At 50.7% G+C, this 23,038-nt stretch overlaps 1 protein-coding gene across 1 annotated transcript in view; it reads right to left on the reverse strand.

Annotated features, from left to right (window-relative positions):
• Kug (FAT atypical cadherin kugelei) overlaps positions 1-23,038 on the reverse strand; it is a 565,526-nt gene that overhangs the window by 362,036 nt on the left and 180,452 nt on the right. The window contains exons 2-3 of the mRNA XM_078186334.1: positions 17,591-18,561; positions 12,918-15,628 (exon numbers count right to left, since the gene is read on the reverse strand). Of these exons, the coding sequence (XP_078042460.1) occupies positions 12,918-15,628; positions 17,591-18,441 (3,562 nt within the window). The 5' untranslated portion in view covers positions 18,442-18,561. The remainder of the gene's footprint in view (positions 1-12,917; positions 15,629-17,590; positions 18,562-23,038) is intronic.

A 23,038-nucleotide genomic window follows, 5' to 3' on the forward strand; every position in this document is an offset into this window, starting at 1 on the left:
TTATGCAATTTGCCAAGACGCGGCGCTTAATGACGCGGAGAGCGGAGCGATACGGAGCGGCTCGCGACATTAAGGATTCATGACGGAAATTCGTACGCGGGGCACGCGTGAACGCGTCCCGTCGCCGGGCATGTTTTACAGCGTGACAATCCTCGCGCCCGGCATCTTGTTCGCCGCGTTACGTGACTTGTAATTATATGCCGAATGCGACGAGAACGTTATTGCCCCGGTGCCGCTTATGGCGCACCGAGGAATTCCGCTCGCGCGTTCTCCAACGCTGTCGCGGATTGTCGTTCGCCGGATTTTTGCGAACGCGCCGCCGCTGCCGCCGCCTCAGGATGCAAATGTCGACCCGGCCGGATCGAGAAAAGTCGGATCTCGATTGTGCAAGAACGGTTCAGAGTTTTCCAGACTCGCGCTCGGCGAATTATGTCCCGTTTTATAGTGTTGTACGAGCGATAGCTTGGGAATAAATAATTCCATTTATTATGAGCGACGCGGCACGCCGATAAATAAAGGGTGAACCGGTTTCTTGGGAATCAGATGCAACGGGACTTTCCCTTTTTCGCGCCAACCCACTTTGTGACTACCGAAATTGTCATCCATGCTCGCGGGCCGACCGTAGTTCAATATTAATTAGTATAACTATTGATCTTAAGTAACCGTGATTTTACTAAAAATCTTCGTCCACCTTTTCTATCTGTTTGGGGATTTAACTTCGCACAATGGTTCGACAGAAATTATTTAATTTATTGCTGCTAGATTTACTAACGATGGTAAATGGAATAAAGACCTTTAGAGTTACATTAATTTGCCAAGCAGGCAAATATTTTGAAAATATAAATAATGAAACGAGTGCTGTTAAATTCTTCAGCCGGGACAAGAATCCTTCGCATTCTTGGAAAACTGTAGCGGTAAAAGAACGACCTGAGCAGTCGCAAGTCCAAAGCCGCGCGCACTAATGCAAGCGTAATAATACAAGACGGAACGAACAGCAATACCGGACAATAAAAACGGGACGAAATAATTCCCGTCGGCTGCTTCGACGATCCCGAAACTCGCGGGAAAACGAACAGAGGCGTCCCGGCTGTTTCCTCTTAAATTACTCCGCGGTGCTTTCCGTGCGATCCTCCTCTCCGCCGCTCCGTAAATAATTAATTTTATGGACTCGGCAAAGAAGTTCTTTTTGTGTGTTTCGATTCCGGTGCTTTCCCGTTCCGCGGGCGATAACGCTCGCTTTTAGCGAACGATAGCATCAACGGGCCCGCAATTCCGAGCTCGCTTTTCCTAGCGTGCCAGCCGCCTGTAAAGAAGAGCAAACGTTCCCGAGAATATGTTGCTGGTAACTCGCGTTTAGGTTTACTGTTGCGGTCGTTCTCTCGTGACCCATTTCTCCAACGTCCTCCTACCGATAGTTATGTGCCCGCGATCGAAAATCTTGGACACTGATAAACGCGAACGCCGCGGAACGCCGCGCTAGAAACGTCCGGCTCGCGGAAAACGAATGCCTTGTCCGAACCGCGAAAGTCGCTCGTGCCTTTTACGCGAACATCTTCACCACAGAGCATCGTTCAACCCCTTCCTGCATTTTAACGAGTCCGGCTCACTGTGAAGATTTTTAGCAATAATGAACGCGATTCTGTTTTCTCGACTTCAATATTTAAATATTGATATCTAGCATACAGTGCAATAAAAATTGTGAAAATAGATTCTATAAAAGTTCAGCGTTAAGCTATACCAAAATAGTGTCTGCGCAAGTCCGGTAAGAAGTCGAAGACAACTATTTCGCTTGCGCAATAGTTCAAGATGCACGTTCAACTACAATTAGAATGCGAGAAAGAAATTCCTTTATTTCGAAAGGAAGTTTCGAACGAACACACCTGCGACTATGTTCGAGAACAAAGCTGCATAAAGAAGCGTGATTGCGCCTGTCACCGGTAAACCGTAGAAAATATTGATCAGTTGTCACCTGCTTAGAATTTCCACGGCGGAGAGACGACGAGATTAGAATTCAGGATGCCATAAAGTCGTATGCAATCGCGCGCACCTGTCCAACCGGCTAAATAGTCGCACGCGGATTCGTCTGCGACTGAGCTCGCGACGAGACTGCACGCAACGTCGATGCCATAAGGACTGTACGTTTAATGACTCTAATTAGATGATGCTCGTGTTAATAAATTTTCATAGCAGCAACGAGGTACTATTGTTAATTCATCCTGGTGGTCAGGGATGGTCATTCGACTATTTGTTAATTGTTATTTGAATGGTTTCTTCTGGTCATTTTAGTGGTCATTTCTGGTCATTTCAGTGGTCACTTCTGGTCATCTTAGTGGTCATTTCTGGTCATTTTAGTGGTCATTTCTGGTCACTTCTGGTCATCTTAGTGGTCATTTTAGAGGTCAGTTTTGATCATTTTAGTGGTCACTTCTGGTCATCTTAGAGATCGTTTTGGTCTTTTAGAGCCAACATTGTCTCGTTTATCTAATTACGAGCAACTCTTCGTTCGAAAATCGTTGGAATTAGTATTCCCCCGGTCGCAACTCTCTCAGGGACTCGCTCACAATAAAGTCCCATGTTGCTCGCAACTTTATTCCGAGCGCTGGTCTACGGACAAGGCGCAAGAAGACGATCTTAGGCGATTCCCCAAAGCAAACTGGAGCGTCCTATCACGACCCCCGATTAGTTCTGTTCGCCGCGATTCTATTTGCGTAAAATTACCAAAATTTCTGGAACAGTTCGCCGGAATTGGCGAAGTTGTGCTCGCGCAGAGCGGCGAACGGTCGGCCAGGCGCGGAAACTTCGATCCGCGCGGCGATAACAATCGCGTTTCGGGTAAACATTCCCGTAATTACTTATGACGACATGTAGCCTTTCAAGTTCGCCGGTGTATTGTGCGGTGTAAGTACCGTGGCTCGACCCGGTTGCTCGTTCGTTTCTACCCGGTTCGTTAGAGCCCGACACGCCCCTGTTAATTCTAGCACAATATTTAAGCAGCGCAGCTCGTAACCATTCAGCACACACATCAACCACGCGAATTTTCTGTCCACCGTCGTATCACGGGCGGCCCGCCTCGTTTACCAGTTGACCCGTGCACTCCTTATTGGCCCTAATTCGCCCAAGTCGAACGACGATTGTTCGCTTTGCTAGAATTTATGCGGGACCGTTCGTTTTTCCAACGGATAGCGAAGGCGAAATACGTGCTGCATCTTCGTCGAGGAGTGTTTTGCGTGTATAATTTATTAATCAGTTGCAGAAAATTTAGGGTAACAGAATCCATAAATTCAAACAATAGTATAGAGAACGAAGGCAAAATAAATCGACGAGAGAAGAACAGCAAAATATAGTCAATAATTTCCGAGCATTGAACTTGAAATGAGAACCATCGCCGTAATAAATTCAGTACTGAAATCCACGTTCGTAATCCAAGGCGGTGAGAAGCAGGTCGATCGTACGAATCCCGAACAAGTTGGCGGCTCGTCGAGCACCGGCACAAGAGCATGGAAACAGAAGCGTTTCACGCGTTTCCCGACACCGGGCGTGCTCGTCGCGCTAACCACCCGTTTATCTGTCCCGCGACCGGAAGATTTTCCACGGCGGTCGTTAGGACGTTTCGCAGTCGCCGTTTCTAAAGCGTCATTCACGCGTTCCCTCCTCCTCCTCCTCCTCCCGACTTACGCAATAGCGCGATGCTGCCGGGGTCGTAAAAGACAGGGTGGCTGGCGCGCGTCAACGCTCGACTCGGCCGGGAATCAAAGAGGCGGCAAGAGGGGGGAGCAGAAGGAAACTGTACCGAGCAAAAAGTCTCGACGATTGTTCTTCCCACCTGGGCGAGGAAAGAAAGCCGGGTGAAAACTTCGCTGACAATACCAGAAATTCCAGCGGCACAATGGCGGGCTGCGGCGGACGGCGCGCGTTGGCCGAGAGAGAGAGAACCCGTTCGAGGAACATTGGAGGCCGGGGATCGTCTTTGACGCGGGAGAAACCCCATCGACGACGAGCGTCCCCGTTCGTCTCGACGGCGACGGCGACGGCGAGAAAGTAACGAGAAGCGAATTAAAGGAAAAAATTCCTGGCGAACCCTCTTCGAGAGAGCTCCGCCCGAGGTTTACCCGGGCTTGTCGCTTCAAAGTACCTTAACCGCCGACCTTAAACCACGTCTAAGACCTGTGACCAGTCTCCCGCGACGGATATTCGCGCTCAGACAGAGAAACGGCTCGGTTCGTCCCCTTCCGCGCTCGCGACGACGCGGAGAACGCTTCTCGAAAGTTGCAACGACCCTGAACAAACGAACTCGACCAAAGGGACTCTTTTTTTTAACAAATCTGCGAGCGCCGATGATATCCGAATGGAAATGACCACGATTTTCACCGAGTTCTCGTCGCGTAAATATAAACGAGCTTTTTCACTTTTCGGATCTCCAGCTGTTGGAACCATTGCGCGCCACCGGTATTTCGGCGCAACGCGTCCGGCAATAACGTAAACGTCGTTATAATCGATGCACGATTTATTTGAAACGAAACGATGAATGACATATTACCGCAATAAATATTTGCTCGTAATTAATTTTAGCAACCGGATAATAGGAGAAATTAAACGTATCGCGTAAATATTCGAGCGCGTCGGATCCCCTCGTATCGTTAACGCGCGTAAATATTCCACGATCCGTCAAAACAACGCCAGCATAAATAACGTGTTAACTCGTCGTAGTTTATTTGTCGGACGAATTACGTGCGGTCTTTTCCGTTGCCGAATATAATGTTAATTCATCGACGCGGCATCGACGAATAATGCTCCGCGCGACGCGACTGCAGAGTCTCGTCTCGGGATTTTAGTTATTCGGAAAGCTCCTTTTCGATGCGAAACGATCGTTAAAAGTTCGTAGAAGTAGGCGGGACGAGTGCCGACACGAGTGCCGCACGGGATTATTCAAACGTTTGAAAAAAAGGATACCCGGGACGCTCTACAAAATATCCGTCAAATTGACGGATGCGGCAAAGCTGTGTGTGCACGCCCACGTTCGCGCGCGCTCGATCCGGGTTCGGGGGATTACGAAAAAGAAAACAGTTTCTCTGGCGCAGGGTAAGCACGGTTCCCATTTAAATTCAAATGCGTCCGCGGTTGCAATCTCGCGGGCCTTGCGTCGGGGCCCGAGAGTAAACACGCCCGGGGAAATAAAAAAAAAACACGGACACCGGATAAAATATCCAACGGTTGCGTAAGCCGTTCGTTCGTCTTCGCGCGCGCGAGATCGATGCTATCGGGCCAAGCGATATTCGCGAGAACGCGGGGAGACCCCGGGCCGGACCAAGGCGAAACGACTTTCGAGGAGAACAAAAACATGGCGCTCGTTGATAAACGTAATTTAGAGCTGGCTCGCGCGATCGTTATAGCCCGGGTATAATTCACAAGCTGCTACTGCGAATATAGCGGCACTCGTCGGCTAAATTGGATTTTCGTCGCCTCGAAGAAGAGCTTTTTGTTCGCTCTGCTCCGACCATTCAAAGAACAATCTGTTTCTATCAATTTTTACGGCTTTCTGCTCTCCGCCTTCTATCAACGAAACCGACGATCGCGTTTACGTTTAACCCTTTCGGTACAAGCACTCTATCCACCGTGGCACTCTTACTTACACGACGCTGAAAATTCGCACACGGTCAGTCCTCCTTCATATAAAAATCGTCCTAGGCGTTAAATAAAAACTATGCTCGATAAAACAGTGTTTTCTTTTTAAAAAAGAAAATGTTGCTTCCAGCTTCAATATTAAAAGATATGAAATTCTGTTATTTATACAGGTTAGCACGTGGACGCCGTATATATCCGGCGCTCGTCCACACCGAAAGGGTTAATTAATTCGTTCTATTCGCCGCGCTTGTTAACGCGACCCGCGACGCGGAATCCGGCGGCGTTCGAGCGGATACGTAACTTTCTTCTCCTAGAAACAGCCACCGGTCGTACGACGTTCCACAGCCATTGTTCGCGGAAATTCTTCGAATGCCCTCCGTAATGGATCACCGGCCTTATCGCGGCGAGTCCTGCGAATCGTGGCGGACCCAGGCTCTAACTCGGCCGCCGTGTCGCGGAAAAAGGAGAACGAATCGCTTTCTGGGTGCCCGGTCCAAAGGCGCGGAGGTCAGCCGTTTCCGGATACCGATACGTCTGTTTTAAATCACCCGGGACCGCCGAACACGCGAGACTCGCGGCCAAAGGTCGGTCGTCAGATTCTAACTGGGATGCACAGTCGAGATACGTGGGCTCTTAATGTTGGCGGTCGGAAAAGCCCGAGAAGTGTGTCATCTTGGTAATTGTTCGTTTCGCGAGTTCGTAACTCATCATATAATTAGCTCAGATTTGACTTTTTAACCGATCAACTATTTTTGACGAATATACTCGTCGTAGGTAAAAAAAATAATAACCCTTTACTCACGACGAGTATACTCGTCATAGGTAAGAAAATAATAACCTTTTACTCACGACGAGTATACTCGTCATAGGTAAGAAAATAATAACCTTTTACTGACGACGAGTATACTCGTCGTAACAAAAAATATTACCATTTACTCACGACGAATATACTCGTCGTAACAAAAATATTACCATTTACTGACGACGAGTATACTCGTCGTAACAAAAAATATTACCATTTACTCACGACGAGTATACTCGTCATACGAACAACCCTAAACTTGGGATTCCAAATTAGTTCGGACAGTTCCCTTCGTATCGGTTGCGATCGACGCGCCGGATTTTCGCTCGCCGCAGCATTTTGCGCACACGCCTCTATGCAAGTATGCCCGTGCACATGCACGGGTGTTATATGGGTCGCCTTATTAATGGAGTAACGCTCGCGGCGACACCCGCCGGCGACAAAATGGACAGCGCGGCGCGGAACGCGTTTCAGCCTGTTTGCCGGAAAACGCGTCGGGGCCGGTTGCACCCTTGCAAACTAGGTGTGGCAGTTTTCTATGGTGATCAGAGCTTAACCGTATTTTCCTGGCGGTGGCGAACGGGTAAACCGCGTCATAGGAAATTTAGTCGATCGTCCAGCGACGTCGTTTGCCTCCAACGAACCGACGAATGTGGCCCGCTAACGAGCAACAGCGGCACACACCGTGCAACACTCTCTCTCTCTCTCTCCCATCCTCCCCCTGTGTGTCCGTGTGTCGCGTTTCCTCTGCCGGCGGTGGCCTCTTTGAACGAGCCCGACGGCGGCCTCGGAAACGAGCCACGGATTGAAAAAGATTGATTTTATCTGCCGGCCGAGTCTAATTGGAAACGATTTTCTCGATTAAAAGTTCGATCGCTCCTCGTCGCTCCGAAAATACTTCGCGACTTTCTCTCAGCGTGACGCCGATTCTTTGCTGAACGATGGCTCGGACGGTTTTACTCGGTCAACCTTGATGCGGATAAACACGAGCGCCGGAGATGGAGGTGATTTATCGTAACTTGTTAAGGAAGAGTGTCGGTGCGTTTTTAAAGACGGAATGATGTTCTGCTGTGTCGCCGTCGACGTTAAAGCGCGCGATTAAAATGCGAAAAATAAAGGTGGAGTGCTCCTTTTCTCTTGAGAAATTATTTTACAGAAATTATTGCAGAAATATTATAATATCTTTCACGATTTGATCGCTTCTTTCCTGAATTTTGCAACTGGCATTCCAAAAGAATTGAAACAGAGCGAGGGTAAGAGTAAAAGCTGAAACGGCGACAGGACCGAATTCCTCGTAATCCGTGGACAATAAACGATATCACGGATCGAGCATGACGCATTTTTCTCCAACATCCATCCATTTTTCTGGCGCGCGCCAATTTCGGATGTTCGTAACCACTTTACGATCGCCCGCGGCGCAGAAAAAAAAAGTCGTACAAAGGATCCGATAAAATGCAGATTTTTCCCGTACGTGAATTAAACAACAATTTGTCGGGCGATACGATCGCAAAGTATGACGAACAACGATCTCCCTACCAGTTGCTGAAATCGCGAACAAAACCGAACGGTGTGCTGGCCGTGGCACCCGTCTAACACGTAACCGTGAATCCGTCGTGGAAGCCGCGCGGACCGACGATAACCGGCGGTCGTGTGTGCTGCTTCAAAACGCGAAGGCAATACACCCGCCGTCTTATGAATATTTACGCCGGCTGAATATGCATACACCGCACTGACAATGTATTATTTTTGCTTCGCGAGAGAGAGAGAGAGAGAGGGAGAGAGAGAGAGATCGATACACAGCCCGGCCGACCGCGGACGGATGTGTGCCGCGCACGAAACCGTGCGTATTTAGATGCACATGGCGCCTTGTCACGACAACTTTACGGCAAAAAAAACGGCACGGCGATTCTTTACCGCTAGCCGAACATGTGAACTTGCAATTAGAAACGAGCGGCGACGGTTCTTGGAACACGTCGAGCAAATTGAATTTAAACATTTAGCTTCGTGCCGAGTCTGGAGACTCTATAGGTTGTGCTTTGATTTTTCATTCGCGTAAAAATTGAATCGCGTAACTATGGTGCTGTAAAAATAACAGTGCCTAATAATTGAAATGAAATGCTAAATAGCATTTGGACAATTTTAAAATATTATTGTATTACTGTCTATCGATTAAGTGCGATGTCTGAGCGTTTGCTAAGAGAATATACACTTGTCCAAAAAATTGACACACCTATCCGAACAGTAAACTCTACGCTCCCAGTCTCGTCACAGTGCGAGGAGCTTATCGTCTCCGACGAAAATTGATGTATCACTGGAATTCCGTGTATTTCCTGCGTTTATCGATACAGAGAACACAGCTTTTTCTTTCGCTTATCATACGAGGCACGGTGGACACACGGCGGGGAAGCCGTTCAGGCGAGGACGTCGTTCGGTCGAACGTCGGAAACTCGTCGAACGTGACTAAATCGCGGATGACGTTCACCGGTTTCTTCCATTCTTTTTCGACGGCCGCCTCTCCGCGCCGCGGCGCGCCGGTGTGTATTTTGTTCGACTGGAATCGAAACACGTCAGGCGGGGCAGAATTTATGGCCGCGCGAGCCAAGAGTGCCGCGCCCCGTTCCGTCGAGGAGAGACGGTCATTAGTAAATAGATCGCGGGGATGGAAAAAAGCTGGTCGCCGGTTTTCGCGATACTCATCGGCGCGCCGCGTCATTAGCATCGCGTTTATATTAATTAAGCGGACCGGTGTGCCCGACGAGCCGAGGGACTCGCTCTCGGACTCGGACCAGATTTCGAAAAGGTGTACAATTTCCGAGGCGCGATCTCGTTCTTCGCTTTTATTACATTTTCTCTGTTTTCGAGCTTCAAAGCGAAATTGGCGCGCAGTGTATAACGTTACGTGATACTTCCCACGCGTTTTTCTCGAAAAAGACATTTTTCAACGAACACGACGTCTCATAATAAAATCATTCGATCCGCTGCAAACCTGGCAGACGGTTCCCGCGGACGTGCCCCGTGTGTCCTGTGAATTATAGCTAACTCCGTATTTTTAGAATTAGATCCTCGCGAACTGAAAAATGAGCCTTTTCACGCTTAATTCTGCTTTTTATAGTGCTCGAACGTGGACGCGCACTTTGGCGCATAAAATAATAAATGGTATCGATCTTAAGACAGGTAATTATCAGAATCAGAAGTTCAGGAAAAAATTTCTAATCGCAGTAGCTGTAAAGAAAAATGGTACGTCGAGGGGTTAACATTTACCCACTTAGCTGCGTCGATATATTTAGAAGATAAATTTTCTTACGCGCTTTATCGATCACACTGTATGTAATCTTTTTGATAATTGTTCTAAAAATATCCTGAACCGTGCGAAATTGATGACTATGTTACCACAAGCATTCTGACATAAATCGTAGGAGAAATATTTTTATTATAAGACGTAAAATTGCCATTTCCTTGTGACGTGTATACGCGTTGTACGCAGCTAACAGGTTAAAATCTCTTTATTCACTTACACATTGAACCGGCATTGGATTTGATTATCAGAAAATACATTAGCTTCCTTTTCTAAAGAATACCAGCGTCCCTATACAAATGTCGTTTACAGTGGGCGAGCAGATACAAACGACGAAGCAGCGATTAATCACTCTAGATCCGCGGAGACGCTCTCGCTAGACGATCATTAAGCGGAATGACGCGGGATTTCCGGTGTGAAATTTAAGTGAAATTTAAAGCGCGCTCGCGGCGGCCGTAGAAAAAGTAAGCGGATTCTCGCGAGTTCTATAATTCAATTAAACCCGGCGCGTCGGTATTTAATGGTCCACGATGCTGTAACTTCGTTTTGGACCGGTGCCACGGAGTATCGATGGCCCGCCCCCCTCCCCCGTCGAATGTAAAGGGTGAATCGGTTCGACGTATTTTTTTTTCTCCGCCCTCGCAACCCCGTCGATCGATCAGTGCCGCCCGACCGGAAAGAAGCGGAACAGCGCGGCCACCAAAGCGGAAAAAAGACGCGTCTCTCACGGACGCGTAGACGTTCGCCGCCCACCGCGTCCTTCTTTTTCGTTCCCCGCCGTCGCCGAAGAATGCGTCGAACCTCGGATCACGGACTCGAGCGATCTCAAAGTATTGTTACGCTCGATTCAACCGTCTTCCGGAGATCGAAAGGGGTGGCTCCGTGGAATCGCGCTTGTTCCGCTCCGCCCGCGCTGTTTTCCCTCGGAAATGCAATTGGCTTGAAATGACTTCTCGACAAGCTCGTGACTTCGAGTGAATTAAAGTGCACTCTGTCCGTGTCTATGGTCCGCGCACCCTGTACAGGACGCCGCAAAACCGGCGCCGTTCCACGCGTCAACCCCTTCCACTATGATCCCTTTCGAGGCTGTGTTAACCCTTTGCAATATCCCTCCTTTCATGACGATTAGCACATATTTAATAATTCTCCTAGTAGGATCAGACAATTTTTGTTCCTTTGCATTGTCTTTATTTTCCTTCGTTTCTATACTTTGATAACAGAAGAATTTATTTTTATATATAAATATAAAAATTTATAAAATAAAAAAATACATAAAAGGGTGAAAAATTGCGCTCGCGATGCCGATGCAGCGACAGTGGATCGCATAAACGTTAAAGAACCGCGTTACTAATTTCTACGGTCGATTTGCGTCGGCGAAGGCACGGGGCTACCATGAAACGTCGCGAATCCGGAACAGCGGAGTCTGACCGACTCCGACGGTGTTTCCGCGCGCGGAATATTCGCGGCCCGGACGAGGCCCGCGAGAAATGTTCAAGTCGGGCTGGGATGAATTTAAATTACGTAGCGGCGGTCCGCGCAAAAACTTGCCCGTAAAAAGGTTAGCATGGAAATCGCGGGTTCAGCAGCCGGATGTTTAATGCGCTCGATGCTCGTCAAAAGCCGGCCGGGATTTAAATAAACATTTACACCGACGCGCCGATTGATTCCGACCTGGTTTAAAATTCAAATCTCTCATTAACGGACGTTCCGCGGAGGAACGGCCGCGGTTTCGGCTCCGCACGTTTTGTATCGAACGCGCGCGGACTCTTGAGGGACCCCTAGCAGCGGATTCGATACTTTCCGGTTCAAGAGAGAATTATGGAGAAACGCGGAGACTAATTTTTTTGAGATAAAAAGATCCGTAAATAGGAATTTAGACGATCATTTGTTAGTTCGTTGAAAGAGTACTCTAAAAAAGGATAGTATAATAAATAAAGTTACCAGAATAAAGGTACTTATACGCGAAGAAGAAGTATTCCTTTTAATTAACCCTTTGCACGACTCCTCGCAATTTTTGTTAAACTTCCTTAAACGAAGGAATTTATTCATTCTCTCTGTCTGAGGACTCTGAGGCAATGAAGCTTAGATTTAAAAAATTATTGAAACTGAAGAACAATTTCAATTGCACTTTGTTACATAAAATGGAAATATTACGAGCCAGGAAAATTATTTTAGATTTGCAGTTAAAACAGCTTCGAGTGCAGAGGTTTCGAAGTTTCAGACTTCTGCGAGTTTTCTGCACTTATGAAACGTGACACTCGAAAACAGTAAAAAAATGACGATTAAAAACCGATCAAGGGATGACCGAACGTTCTTCGGTCCCGAACACTCGTTACGGAGATGAATCCGTTATTACGGCGGATTAAACGCGATCTCGCGGGGAATTTAAATATTGACACACCGCGCACGTCGGTTCGCCCGATCCACCTTTTTACGGCCGCCGTATAATCTTGCGCGCGCGTGTTAGAAAGTCCGCCAGGATTTCCCGAGCGTCGAGAGAGCATGCTCCCCCGCCGATGGCGTCGACCGAACGAGGAGAGACGGGAACAAGAGGCCCGGGTTCGTCGCGCGGCTGATATGCAGTAAAAGTTGTTGCTCGTGAAATGTCGTTTCCATTCCGGGCTGTTAACTTTACGATAATCTGGTTCTTACGCTTTTCATTACTTCGTTCGACAATTAACCCCCTATTGTTCGCTCGCGTAGGTAGCGTGTTAGGCCGGGAGCGTCGAGCGGCTTCAATTAGACTGCGGATCTTTACGTTCCCGTGAGAGACCCTCGTAAAACGTGGAACAAAAGTATCCGAGGAATTCGATTCGCTTGCGAATATCCTCGATCCGAATGCGATATAATTTATCAGCAATTTTTAGCACGAAGTATAAATCAAAGACGGGAACTTTGGAAAAATAATCAACGCTGAATCTGTCAAGCCATCGACAATGAATGCAATACAGTTGAAGTTATCGCTTTTATCATTTTTACTACAATGGATTCTTCGATTACGATTCCGTCTCTTAAATTAAAAAATTGAAAAAAATATTTATTTCTTCCAGTGGTATACTGTTAAAGAACTATATCTATGAAAGTAAATAAAAAATGAGATGTATATCAACCAATTAAATCAGTGGAAACAATTTGAACTAGAATCAGTGGAAAGATCATAGCAGAAGAGATGAAAGCAAATTGGAAGTGGAGACTCACCTTTGTTGTCGATGGTGAAGATCCCGATCCCGTCGCCGCCCCGGATGCTGTATCCAATCCTGGAGTCCCCTCCCAGATGATCGGCGTCCTTTGCCCGCACGGTGGTCACCAGGGTGCCGATGGGCTGGTTCTCGAAGACACTCGCGGACACGACAAAGTCATCAAAAACGGGCGGATGCAGGTTCTCGTTGACGTCGACGACCTCGATGATGACCATCGTCTCGCTGGACAAGACCGGCTCGCCGCGATCCTTGGCGACGATCGTCAGCGTGTGCACCTGACGCTCTTCAAAGTCGAGGCTCTGGGTGGTCCTGATGGTGCCGGACATGCTATCGACCTTGAAGTAGCCCTCGCTCTCCATGGCGTCGGACAGGAAGTACTCGATATCGCCGCCGGGGCCCTCGTCCGGATCAGTGGCGTCGACGACAGCGACCACCGTCCAAGCTGGCACGTCCTCCCGGATTTTCACGGTATAGCTGGTCAGCGCGAACGTCGGCGCGTTGTCGTTGATGTCGTCGACCGTCACTCTGACCAACGCGTCCGAGTAGAGCGGCGGCATGTCGGTCCCCTTGCCGCCGTTGTCCTGGGCCCTGATCCTCAGCTCGTACAACTCTTGTCGCTCTCTGTCCAGTCGGCCGAAGATGGTGAGCACGCCGGTGATGGGGTCCACGCGGAAATCGTTGGTCTCCGTGACCAGGGAGTAGGTGACCCGCGCGTTCTCCCCGAGGTCGGCGTCGGTAGCGTTCGCTCGCCACACGTTCGTCCCGTTCAGAGCAGTCTCGGAGATCTGGAAGCTGGCCAGAGACTTCTCGAACTTTGGCGCGTTGTCGTTCACGTCGAGGATAGTGACGGGCAGCATCTTGGAGGTGGACTTTTGAGGCTTGCCCAGGTCGTACACGCTGATGTTTAAAAAGTACTCGCTCTCCCGTTCCCTGTCCAGGTAGCCTATCACGTTCAGATCACCGGTGTCCGGGTCCACGCCGAACACCGAGTCCCTGTCGCCGCTGGAGATGCAGAACACCAGCTTCCCGTTGTAGTCCAAGTCCTTGTCCCTGGCTCGCAGCCTGACCAGCGTCGTCCCCACTTTCACGGACTCGTTCACCTTAATTTCGCTGGGAAAGTCGACGAACTCGGGCGTGTGCATGTTCTCGCCGTATCTGCTAGGCGTCAGAGTGTACTTGTCGTCCTCCGATGGAATGTTGTTTCTCTCGGCCGATGCCATGGCTTCCGTGAGCCTCCTGGCGACTCCCGTGTCGCGGCACTCGAACGCGCCGCCCTGCTCCGACAGCGCCCTGCCCTGCGCGGTGCCGAGGTTCCTCTTCGCGTTGACCAGGTGCAGGTGCACGGGGTTCACGTCCGCGAAGTGCGTGCCGTCGGTGGCGGTGACGTTGACGGTCCGCTCGGTGGACTTGACGTCGGTGAGGTCGCAGGTGACGGAGAGGACCCCGCTGGCCGAGTCCAGGGCGAAGCAGCCGTCCTCGTTGCCGGACACGATGCGATAGCTGATGATGTTCTCCGCGTCGAAGTCGATCGCCGACACCACGATCACTTCCGTGCCGATGGGCAGGTACCGCGGCACGTGGCCGGTGCAATCGATCCTCTCGAACTGCGGCCGGTTGTCGTTCACGTCTCGCAGCTTCACGCGCAGCTGCATCTCCGCTTGCCGCCGATACGGCAGACCCCAGTCGCTGACCCGCACGTGCAGCAGGTACTCCCTCTTCATGGTTTCGTAGTCGAGCACCTGCTTGGTCCTGACCACGCCGGAGAAGTGGTCGATCTCGAACGGCACCTTCTGGATGTTGTCGATGCTGTAAGAGATGTAAGCGTTCTCGCCGGAGTCCCGGTCCTTGGCGGTGATCTTGACGACCGAGGCGCCGGCCGGCTCGTTCTCGTCGATCGACACCTCCCTCGAGGACTGCTCGAACGTCGGATCGTTGTCGTTGGTGTCCACCACGTTGATCTTGACCTTGGCCGACGACTGCTTCCGCATGCCGGCGTTCCCCTGGTCCACGGCGGACACCGTCAGCGTGTAGAACGCCTTCTTCTCGGCGTCCAGGTTCATCGCGGTGTAGAGCATCCCGGTCTCGGCGTTCACGTAGAACTCGCCCCCCTCGTTGCCACCCACGATCTCCAGGAAGACCAGCGCGTTCCTGCCCTCGTCCGCGTCCGTCACCTTCAGCCTTATCACCGGCGTGTTCACGGGGGCGGTCTCCGGCACCTTCACTTCGTAGATCTCGCGGCTGAACACCGGCGCGTTGTCGTTCACGTCGGCCAGGTGGACAGGCACGAATTTGTAGCTGGACCGTTGCGGCACGCCTCGGTCCGTCGCTTTCAGCGTCAGGTTGTAGCCCTGCACCGCCGTCTCCCGGTCGAGCAGGTGCAGCAGCTCGATGTTGTACTCGCCGGGCTGCCCGCCGCTGGCCGGGCGTACCCTGAAGTGGCCCGCCGGATCGCCGCCCACTATCTCCAAGCTCGCGATCTCGCCGTGCACGCCCTCGTCGTCGTCCTTCACGCGAACGATCGCGTAGATGTCGGCGTTCGAATGCTCGACGATGTCCGGCAAATGGTGCACGTAGATCTCGGGCCCGTGCAGGTTCACCTGACGCACTCGGATCGTCACCTTGGCCGTGCTCGGCCGGATCGCGCTCCGGATCACCGGTCCCCGGTCTTTCGCCAGGACCACCAGCTTGTGGATCGGCTTTTGCGAGTACCTGCGGGAACAACAGCTTGTACCTGGGATTCGTTTACTCGTTTTTCCGCCGCTTAGCTCGGACGATGACTTTAGAGGGGGGCGTTTAGAGACGCATGCTAACTGATCTATAACGAGCGATCGTATCTGCAGGCCGCGCATAAAAGGTGTCCCATTATCCTCTCGAAATTGCTTAGATAAATTTCGCTCAATGGCCAGCCTATCTTGCAATCGTGCACGCCAGGAGATCGTCAAAGGAATTTAATCGTAATGCCTCGCTTGGGGCAGGGTAGCCTAACAACGAACTTTGTTTCTCCTCTTATTTATTTCGTGGTTGAAATAACTCATCTCAATATCCGCCATTGTTCTTTTCTTACAAACATTTATTGAAATTTATATTATAGTGATTTTTATATCTACAGTATTAAGTAAGATTAAAAGAAAAATTCTACGTAGATATTTTTATAACTTTATCGATGTTTAAATTGCGGCGAATAATGGGTTAATTCTGATCGGATGCAAAGTGTCGATTTGTAATGAACGTAGTAAAAGTGAAACAAGTTTGGTGTAAAAGGCGAGGCGTGGGATCAGCGTTCGTTAAAAAATTTGTCGAGCCGTTTGCAAAACAAATCGGACACCTTTTATTCAAGCCGAGAAGCCCGGGAACATGTTGGCCGCGTCGCGGGGCCCCCACGTTTTGTCGAACAAAGTTCTAAAGTGCCGGGCATTTGTTTTCGAAACAGGCCGTGCGTTTCGAATACTTTCCCGCGAGCGTGTTTGCTCTATTACAATCGGCGTGTACCGCATTCTCGTTCACGGGCAATTTACCCGCGAACAATAAATTCAAACGAGCTCGTGTACCGGGGGCGGGGGCGTGCCGAACGTACCGTCCGTTTACACGGAAAGAATTCGAAACGTTCGAGGAATTTTTGAGCGTGGACTTTCTTGCGCGGGGAATTCAGCCGGCCGCGGACCGCGGCCGTTCGACGCAAGACAAACACCGCGGCGCGGCGGCGCGGCCAACGTTCAAACATTCTACGAGCCCACTTTTCTCAGGTAATTCCACGCGTGATTCTATCAAGGACATAAATACAGCAATTACGTAAAACTTCTCGTAATAACGTTTCCCGTTTCACGGGACGTTTCCCGCTGAACCGAACGCGACACGGATTCCCGTCGAATTGAAACAGTTTTGTTCGAAAGTGGAAACTGAAACAGTAGAAATTTATCGCGGTGCTTTGCGACCCCTCCTATCACCGGGTCCCCTCGTTCCGCGGCTCCTAACTTTTCCTATACTTTACGTTTCCGCCGGACTGGCAAAAGAGAGCCTGGGAATTATCGACGGATCGCGGATTTCTATGCGGGAGAATAATTTGTCAAGACGATCGCGAGGAAATTGTTTTACGTTTCAGCTACGCATGTTGCAATATTAGGGGACACCCTATTACTCATGATTTCGGAATTTGTTTAATTGTATTAGCGGACCAGTTAATCGACTTATTTCGAATCATTTGACGCAGGTGTGCTCGAGGCGTTGGATAAGCACCGTGTGCTTCGAATACAACGAAGCCACGGCGGGGAACGTTAACAGTACATTTGGCGCACCCTCTAGATCCGGCGGGGACGTAAACTACGCTACAAAACCCGAAGCGAGCCGCAGGAAGGAGAGGACCGGTATGTCGGTCAACCGTGTATGAAAATTAGAAAGATCGTTAAACCAGCTATTGGGGCGTTAACAGCCGCGGCGCGTCCCCTGGGCGCATCAAGATAAAATCCCAAAGAAGGAGGAGCATGCCGGGGATCCGGACAAATTGCTCGGAGATTCGCCGGCGAGATGTCTAGAGGTATAGAGAGAGAGAGATAGAGGGGGAGAGAGGCTCGTAAACGTTTTAGCGGGTCGCTTCGGCTGGAGGGTACGATGCGCGCGAGTCGAGGGTCCGCTCGTCAAACGAAACAGGAGAGAATTCTATTACGTTCGACCTACCTGAGCGGCCTGGTGAGCGTTATTACCCCACTGACCGGGTGAACGGCGAACTGATCGGTCTCCTCGGCGAAGCTATAATAAATCTCGCCGTTCCTCCCGAGATCGGCGTCCTCGGCGATTACTCCGAGTATGCTGCGGTGCAGGGGCGTGTCCTCGGTGATGGTCGTCTCGTACTCGGTCGGATAGAAGAGCGGGTTCAGGTCGTTCGTGTCCAGGATGGTCACGACGACGGTCGTGTTCGCCTCGAGGACGTCGCCGACTCTGCCGTTCCCTTTCCCGTCGTCGCTCGGGCTCGGGCTCGCGGTGGCGCGCACTTCGAGCACATAGCGGTCCTTCCGCTCGCGGTTCAACACGTCCACGTTCCCGGTTCGAGTCCGAATCAATAGGAAGCAAAAGTCGCCGACGGTGCGCTCCTCGGCCTTGAAGTACTTGTCGCGGTCGCCGCTCATTATACGGAACCTGACGTCCAGGCCGCCGTCCGGGGACGCGAGCTTGATGCCCATCCGCTCCTCGGGCACCACGTACGTCTTCCCGAGCGAGTTCTCCGGGATCGAGACATTGTAGAGCGGCTGCGTGAACCGGAAGTCACGGTCAGACGGAAACGCGAGCTCCTCGGTCACCGAGGAGAGCGTCGACGTCGGGATCGGCTGGCTGAACGGCTTGGTCACGGAGCTGCTCGCTCCCGCGTTGCTGCTGATGCCGCCGCTGCTGCTAATGCTGCCAGCGCCAGATGCCGAGGAGAAGGTCGTCGACGCGAACGTGTCGGAAGACGGGGTACCCGCTGTGGCCGCGAACAGCCACAGCCACAACCATGGCCAGCCGAGCAGCACTAGCTGCTTCATCCTCCGCATCGTGTCGCTAGCTCATCGTCAGTGGTTTTGGATGGAGGAATCCGTCGTTGCCCCGCCGGAAACGAGGGGACTCGGCCTCTGAGTCTCTCCTGGATTCTATGGTCGACGGGATGCTGCCGGCTGAAACAGAAAAGACCCTCCGTCAATTGCGCTATCCCCATTTTCAGCTAATTTGCACAATGACATTGTAAAAGATAAAACACAGTTTCTTTGGAAAATGAAATCATATACCTGTCTATTTAAGTCTAGCCGACTTTATCTGAATCTACCTAAATCTGTCTACATTTTAGTCTGTTTAACTCCAAGTCTGTATAAATCTGTCCAAGTCCATCGAACAGCCATCATTATTTTCAAAGATTTAAACAAATCAATGTACAGCTTGCAAAGATGAATATCGCGAGCGAAAAATAAGTTTATCCCCAGATCCCCGAAGCGGCCGCAACGCGGGCGATCCCCGATCGCTCGTCAGAGCCGGGCGAAGCGTTAAAGCAGAGTTATCCTTGACGACAGCCAGGCGACTTCCGCTCGACGGAGCGTGATCGGCGCGCCGCTCGCGCGAAGAGGCTAAGGAAGGGCTATTGACAGAGCCAGTTCGCCAACCGGTGTATGCAACGTTAAATCGATGCGATCGGGTCGTGCAACAGAAGCGGGCCGAACGGCGCGAACCGTCGGCCGCAAACGATCCTCCGGAAGATGACATTTGCGAATAGATTCGCCTAAACTCCGACCACCCTCTGCCCGACCGCATCGAGCCAACCCCGGGACTCCGCGCGCTGATATACCGGTGATACGCTCCGGCGATCGATACGCCGCGCGGACTTCGGCACGCAATAATTCTTCTTCCGGGCCGGCAAACAAATGAAATTTACAAATTCAATATTCGACGGATAATTGATACCAATCGGGAACGACGCATCGGGAAATGAAATTTGTTTAACACGGCGGAAAATAACGTTGCGATTCCTGGCGATAGCGGTGTCCATTAAGCCCGGTGAAAAGTAAATCTGTTGCTGGTGCTGCTGCTGCTGCTGCTGCTGCTACTGCACGGCCGGCGATACGCGATCGCGTTAAATTGTCCGCGAATGATCTTCCGCGGGTCGAGCCGCCGACGCCCTCCCCTCCCGTTATTTTTCGCGAGCGGTGTCCGCGCGCTCGTTCCACGGGCCAATCCCCCGAATTATGCTCGTTGTTACGATTTCCCAATTCTAGCGGGAGTTATCCCGTGCCGCGTTGTCCTCGGCGCGGCCCGTATTTCGGCTTCCCCTCGTAAAAGTTATGCAACACGCTAATCAACGGGAGGGGCCCCGATTAATTCCATTATTTCACCGAATAACTGCGCCAAATTATTCGAGGGGCACAAAAACGAATGCAGTCGAGTCTGGTCGCTTTCCACAGCGAGATCAGAGACTGGGGAAACGATGGAGTTACTTTTCAGGCTCTACCTAATTTACTCTGGTCAACCGCACACGTAATAGCAGCAGATTTTAAAAGAGGATGGACAATAACTTTAGAACGTGTTTCGCGCTCGAATATTTAAGATGGGTACAAAAAAGCCTTTAATTATTTTTTAAAAGAACATTCATCCCCCCGCTTGCAGTTTTGTGGTAGAAGAATAGAATGCGACTAACACGATATTAGGCCTGAATTAGACCACGAATAGAGAGCAGACTTAGAGAGCAAGGGATTAAAGGTATGTATCAAGTAAAGACCTGAACTCGAGCCCTCGAGAAGAGTAGCGAAGAGGTTGCCGAGTGTGTACAGGTGAAAATAGTCGACGGCGTTCCAGCCGGTGGATCGGACATGTCCACCCGGCTGGGGGCTAAGAACCTTTAATCCGGAACTTTCCGGCTGCCGTAAGTTCGATCGGTCATGCAGCCACGAGGGGCAGGGTCTAGATTTCAAGCTGCCGGGACTCGGTCGCAGCGTAACACCATTAACCGGACCGTTCGTGCACAGGTGTTGGCTCGGTTTACCGTGGATCCAGCCGGGGCCAGCGATCATTTCGACCGTGACAGTTTCAGTGGCGGGGTCCGATAACAGTACGAAACATTGGATCCGATAACAGGCGGCCGCGATTTTGCCTATCTTCGAGCGGCCACGACCAACCCCTCGATCGGCACTCGGTGCACTCGAAACCGGGGCTACTACGTTTCCACCGATCGGGCAGGCGGCGTGCGGCGTGCGGCGTGCGGCGATCCGCTCCCCCATCGATCTGTTTCAACGACGACGCGGCCAGGCCTCGGAACGAGTCGAGACCCAGCCTCTGTTATCGGCGACGTCGATCGATCGCCGCGAAAGCTCGGGCTCCGGGCATCGAATTCAAACACACCAAACACGGTCCGAGTAGACTCGCGTGTCCCGGCCCACTTAACTCCGGCAACCGTTCCAACCCGAGTCACTCAAAAAGCGAATTCGGCGCGCGCTGATTTCGAGACGCGGCTGCAATTATTTCCGGATCGCCGCTGTTATTCTCCTGGCGCTGGTGCGATGCTAACCCTGGAACGACCCCGCAGCGTTTTTAAATTCTTTGCAACTGTGGAAATAAATGCTAAAACATCGAGGTTTCACAGCCGCCGCCTCGCGGAGAATCCCCTCGCGCGTCTCTTCCGCTGAAATAAATCACTCGGCAGACCCATCTCCTCGGTCCGCGAGTGAACGAACGCTTGGTAAATAATGCAAAAAGAGGCCGGCTTGCATTTTTACGCCATATCCGCCTCTAACTAATCATGTAATCAATTACTTCGACTTAACCAGAAGCGATTCCGGGTTACGGCGAGGCAGGCAGGCCGGCCAGACAGGCCTCTCCTTAGCCACCGTCTCTCGGTTTCTCTAACAGGTGTTCAGGCGGCCGGCTAACTAGCTGCGCGTCTCGGGGCCCCGGCGTTCGTTTAGCTCGGGCCCCGAAGAATCGGCGCCTCTAACGGTGTGTGCGTGTGTGTGTGTGTGTGTGTGCTCAGGGGCCCGGTCGCGGAAAAACCGTTCGAGATAAACCGGCTAATTATCGCGAATCGTTTTCTCCTTCCGTCCGGGCGCGGCTGCGCGGCGGCGCTGCCTAGAAAAAGAGAGAGGGCAAGAAAAAAAGATAGAGAGAGAGAGAGGGAGGCTCCTTGCAAGGCGTAAAATCGCCGGGATTATCGGTACAGTTATTACGACAAACCGAGTTTTAGGCCTCGTAACGATCGCTGCGCGGTTTCTGCTTCGAGCCGCTAAAGCGATCGAGAGAGGATCGAGACGCGCCGCGGCGATCTTCCGCAAACATTAAAGCGAACTGCGCGAGGGATCTGGAATCGGTTCGAACGGAATCTGGGGAACTTTACGATCGCTTTGCTACGTGCCAGATACTTATCGACCTTTTCTAATACGCGCCTCGAAGGGGATCCCGTTTTCCTTGCTTCGGATAGGTAGCAATCTCGGATCTCGTACTTCCCGCTATTCATTAACGTGGACATTCTAATAAACGACCGGGGAACCTGCGGACAAGCGAACCACGGCTTTTAAAAGGCGCGTCGGGGTCCACGGAGTTTGCGCTATTATATTTCGTCGCAAATCAAATACGTGAAACGTGGCGAAATGCTGTTCAAACATGTAAATTAGTCGGAGTCAAAGGCGTGTAACGAGCTAAAAAATTGTCGGAAGTTTCTGCCGCGATGAAAATAACTAATGAACAGTTTACGATCTCTATGCAAATTTTTTATTGCTTCGTCAGGTTATGATATTCTTTTATTTGTGATATTCAGTTATAATATTTGCAAGATAATAATATTCTTCGAAATGGAAATATTCTTTTGTTAAGCGAGTATCATCTTATTTTCAGCTTATTATAATGTTCGAGCACGGAAGAATTGCGGACTGGCTCTTTCTAGACTTGAAACAGTAAATGGCATAACTGATGGGACAATAAAAAATACCATCTGACGATATAAGTCCCTGTATTACATTTAACTCTTTCAGTAGAAGCAGGAGAACAAGGGTATCAAAATTGTCCCAATAGAATAGCTTATGGTCTAAACTGTAGCATAAAAGAGCTCACAAAGCCAATAAAATAGAAAACGATAACAATTATTTTTATTACCATTATTATTTCTCAGAAACGGAAATCGTTTATTTCGCGAAGAAAGAAGGGTTTCGTCTCGGGCTCGAGCTGGGTCAAGATCGTAGCCAGAATCTAAGCGGTTAAATCTTCGCATCGAACCGCTGCGAGCCGGCGCAATAAGAAACGGTGTAAACGACGCAACGTGTTTCTCGAGCACGCCGCAATTTCCGCGCGAGAAACATGCGAGCGGGGTACCTGCCGAGCGAGATGCTCGCGCGCCTGGTTGGCGCCGACGAACATTCGCGTTTCGTACCCGGCACACGACGACGCCGCCGCCGCCGTCGCCGCGTCCCTGCCAGTCCAACCTTGAATCACAGCCTTCTTCCTTCGGACTATCTTACTGAATGGTCCACGAGCTCGGTGGCCGCCGTATGTTTCGACACGCAGCGTAAACGGACGTGTTAACTGGTTCTGGTTTCGAGCAGCCGATCACCGATTACCTCGGACTATTCGGTCGCTACCGTCGATTGCAAATGACGAGGCGAGGATTCGAATGGAATCATT

The sequence above is a fragment of the Augochlora pura genome, chromosome 2 (assembly GCF_028453695.1).
Source record: "Augochlora pura isolate Apur16 chromosome 2, APUR_v2.2.1, whole genome shotgun sequence".
Classification (NCBI taxonomy): Eukaryota; Metazoa; Arthropoda; class Insecta; order Hymenoptera; family Halictidae; genus Augochlora; species Augochlora pura.